This window comes from Monopterus albus, unplaced genomic scaffold (genome assembly GCF_001952655.1).
Source record: "Monopterus albus unplaced genomic scaffold, M_albus_1.0 scaffold633.1, whole genome shotgun sequence".
NCBI lineage: Eukaryota > Metazoa > Chordata > Actinopteri > Synbranchiformes > Synbranchidae > Monopterus > Monopterus albus.
Genome location: NW_018128513.1, coordinates 45,511 through 47,919, shown reverse-complemented (window position 1 = coordinate 47,919; position 2,409 = coordinate 45,511). Strand labels below are relative to the sequence as shown.

General features: G+C 42.1%; 1 protein-coding gene across 1 annotated transcript in view; it reads left to right on the top strand.

Moving 5' to 3' along the window:
* LOC109953345 (cytochrome P450 2K1-like) overlaps positions 1–2,409 on the top strand; it is a 21,163-nt gene that overhangs the window by 4,124 nt on the left and 14,630 nt on the right. The window contains 2 exon segments of the mRNA XM_020588799.1: positions 1,068–1,209; positions 1,891–2,075. Coding sequence (XP_020444455.1) covers positions 1,068–1,209; positions 1,891–2,075 — 327 coding nt within the window.

The window sequence follows — 2,409 nt, the reverse complement described above, 5'->3', positions numbered from 1 at the left end:
ATGCCAAAGAGCTCGATTTTGGTCTCATCTGACCACAACACTTTCACCCAGTCTTCCTCTGATGTTCAGTGGCAAACTTCAAACGGGCCTGTAGATGTGCTTTCTTGAGCAGGGGGACCTTGCGGGCACAGCAGGATTTCAGTCCTTCACGGCGTAGTGTGTTACCAACTGTTTTTTTGGTGACTATGGTCCCAGCTGCCTTGAGATCATTGACAAGTTCCTCCCGAGTAGTTCTGGGCTGATTCCTCACCGTTCTCATTATCATTGAAACTCCACGAGGTGAGATCTTGCATGGAGCTCCAGACCGAGGGAGATTGGCAGTTAATTTATGTTTCTTCCATTTGCGAATAATTGCACCAACTGTTGTCACCTTCTCACCCAGCTGCTTGGCGATGGTCTTGTAGCCCATTCCAGCCTTGTGTAGGTCCACAATCTTGTCCCTGACATCTTTAGAAAGCTGTTTGGTCTTGGCCATGGTGAAGAGTTTGGAATCTGGATTGATTGATTGCTTCTGTGGACAGGTCTCTTTTATACAGGTAATGAGCTGAGAGGGCTTCCAATTTCAGCTCGTTACCTGTATAAAATACACATGGGAGTCAGAGATCTTGCTGACTGACAGGGGATCAAATACTTATTTCATTCATGAAAATGCAAATTAATGTACAACTTTTTTTGTAATGCATTTTTCTGGATTTTTTTGTTATTGTTGTGTCTCTCACTGTTCAAATAAACCTACCATTGAAATTGTAGACTGATCATTTCTTTGTTAGTGGGCAAACTTACAAATAATTCAATACATTTTTCCCTGACTGTATTTTTCATTGTTTATTACATGACTGCTCGAATTTTGAAAAAGCAGTTTGAGTGTTTGCACTACTCTGTTTTTTGAGCCCAAGCTTACTGCATTCTTTCACTCTCTTACTTGTCGTGGTTGGTCAAGGTGTCATATTTGTCTGTCTACACCCTTCTCCGGCCAAAAGTAGAGTAATCAGTAAACAAATGTAACAATATCAGACTTTTCTATCTGATTTGTTTGAGTAACTGCACTGATTCATTTTTACCCACAGTCATCTGGGATTACCAACAGTCACTTCCATGATGCAAACCTTATGACAACAGTCCTTAATCTCTTTATTGCTGGCACTGAAACAACAGCAACCACACTGAGATGGGGACTTCTGCTAATGGCCAAGTATCCAAAAATACAAGGTAACAAGCTCAGAACTGTGAGATTTGGTGTGTGATGCTGCCAAATAGCGTTTGTGGTGAACTCAATTATAAGACCAGGTGGACTGAGGTAAAGGAAGATTCCTTTACTTGTTGCAAACAAACAAACAAGCAGTACAAAGTTCAGGACACAATCGGGTCATTAAGACAGTCCAAGGTCAGCGCCGGTAAACACGGATAACCATGAGATCCAAACTCGAGAAGTCAGATAAGAGATATCAGAAGGTCGGTACACTTGTAGGCAATTAGAATCTGGGAGGGAATAGGCAAAACACGGTGGTCAAAAACAGCAATCCAGGGTCAGAAACTAGAGAGTCAGACTAAGAATTAATGCTGGAGAGTCAGAGCTGGAGTCTAGAACAATCTGGCAACATTCTAGTGACTAAACGCTGCCTTTATGCTGTTGGACACAGGTGTGAGTAATCAGAAGCAGGTGAAATCTATGATCACTGATTAAACTAAAGAGTCCGTAAATGAGATGCGACCAAAAGGAAGCAGTGACAAAATAAAAGCACATGACAGAAAGCAGACGGGGCAGAATCGTGGCACAGAACATCAGCAGCTTTCATAGAGCGACAGTCCATCAGTCCAAGAAACAATACTGTATGTGCTTCACCAACAAAAAAATCATCTTCATAAACAAAACAATGCTTCATGTCCCAGACCAGGTCCGGGAGGAGCTCAACAGGGTGATAGGGAGTCGTCAGGTGCAAGTCGTGTTCAGGAAGAACCTGCCCTTCACTGACGCTGTCATCCATGAGACACAGAGACTGGCTAACATCGCCCCCATGGCGCTTCCTCACAAAATGAGCCAAGACGTCACTTTCCAGGGTCACTTCATTAAAAAGGTTGGACTGAAGCAAACTAATAATATGCATGATCCACCTTGACTGAAAACAACTAATTAAAGAGACGAGAATAGAGAAATCAATCAATAGATTTACATATTAATAAACAGGTATTCATTAAGGAGTGAACAGGTGTTGGTTTGATGGTTATGATATTCACCTTGGGGTGTCAGAACACACAGGATCAAATTCTATTTTCTTGTCACACTCTATTTTCTTGTCACAGCAGCAGAGTATTGCAACAAAACAGGTGAAGAGTTCAAAAACTCCTGTTGCTTAGCATGTAAATGCTTTTCAATCTCTGTGTTGTCTGCAGGGGACCACAGTGTATCCT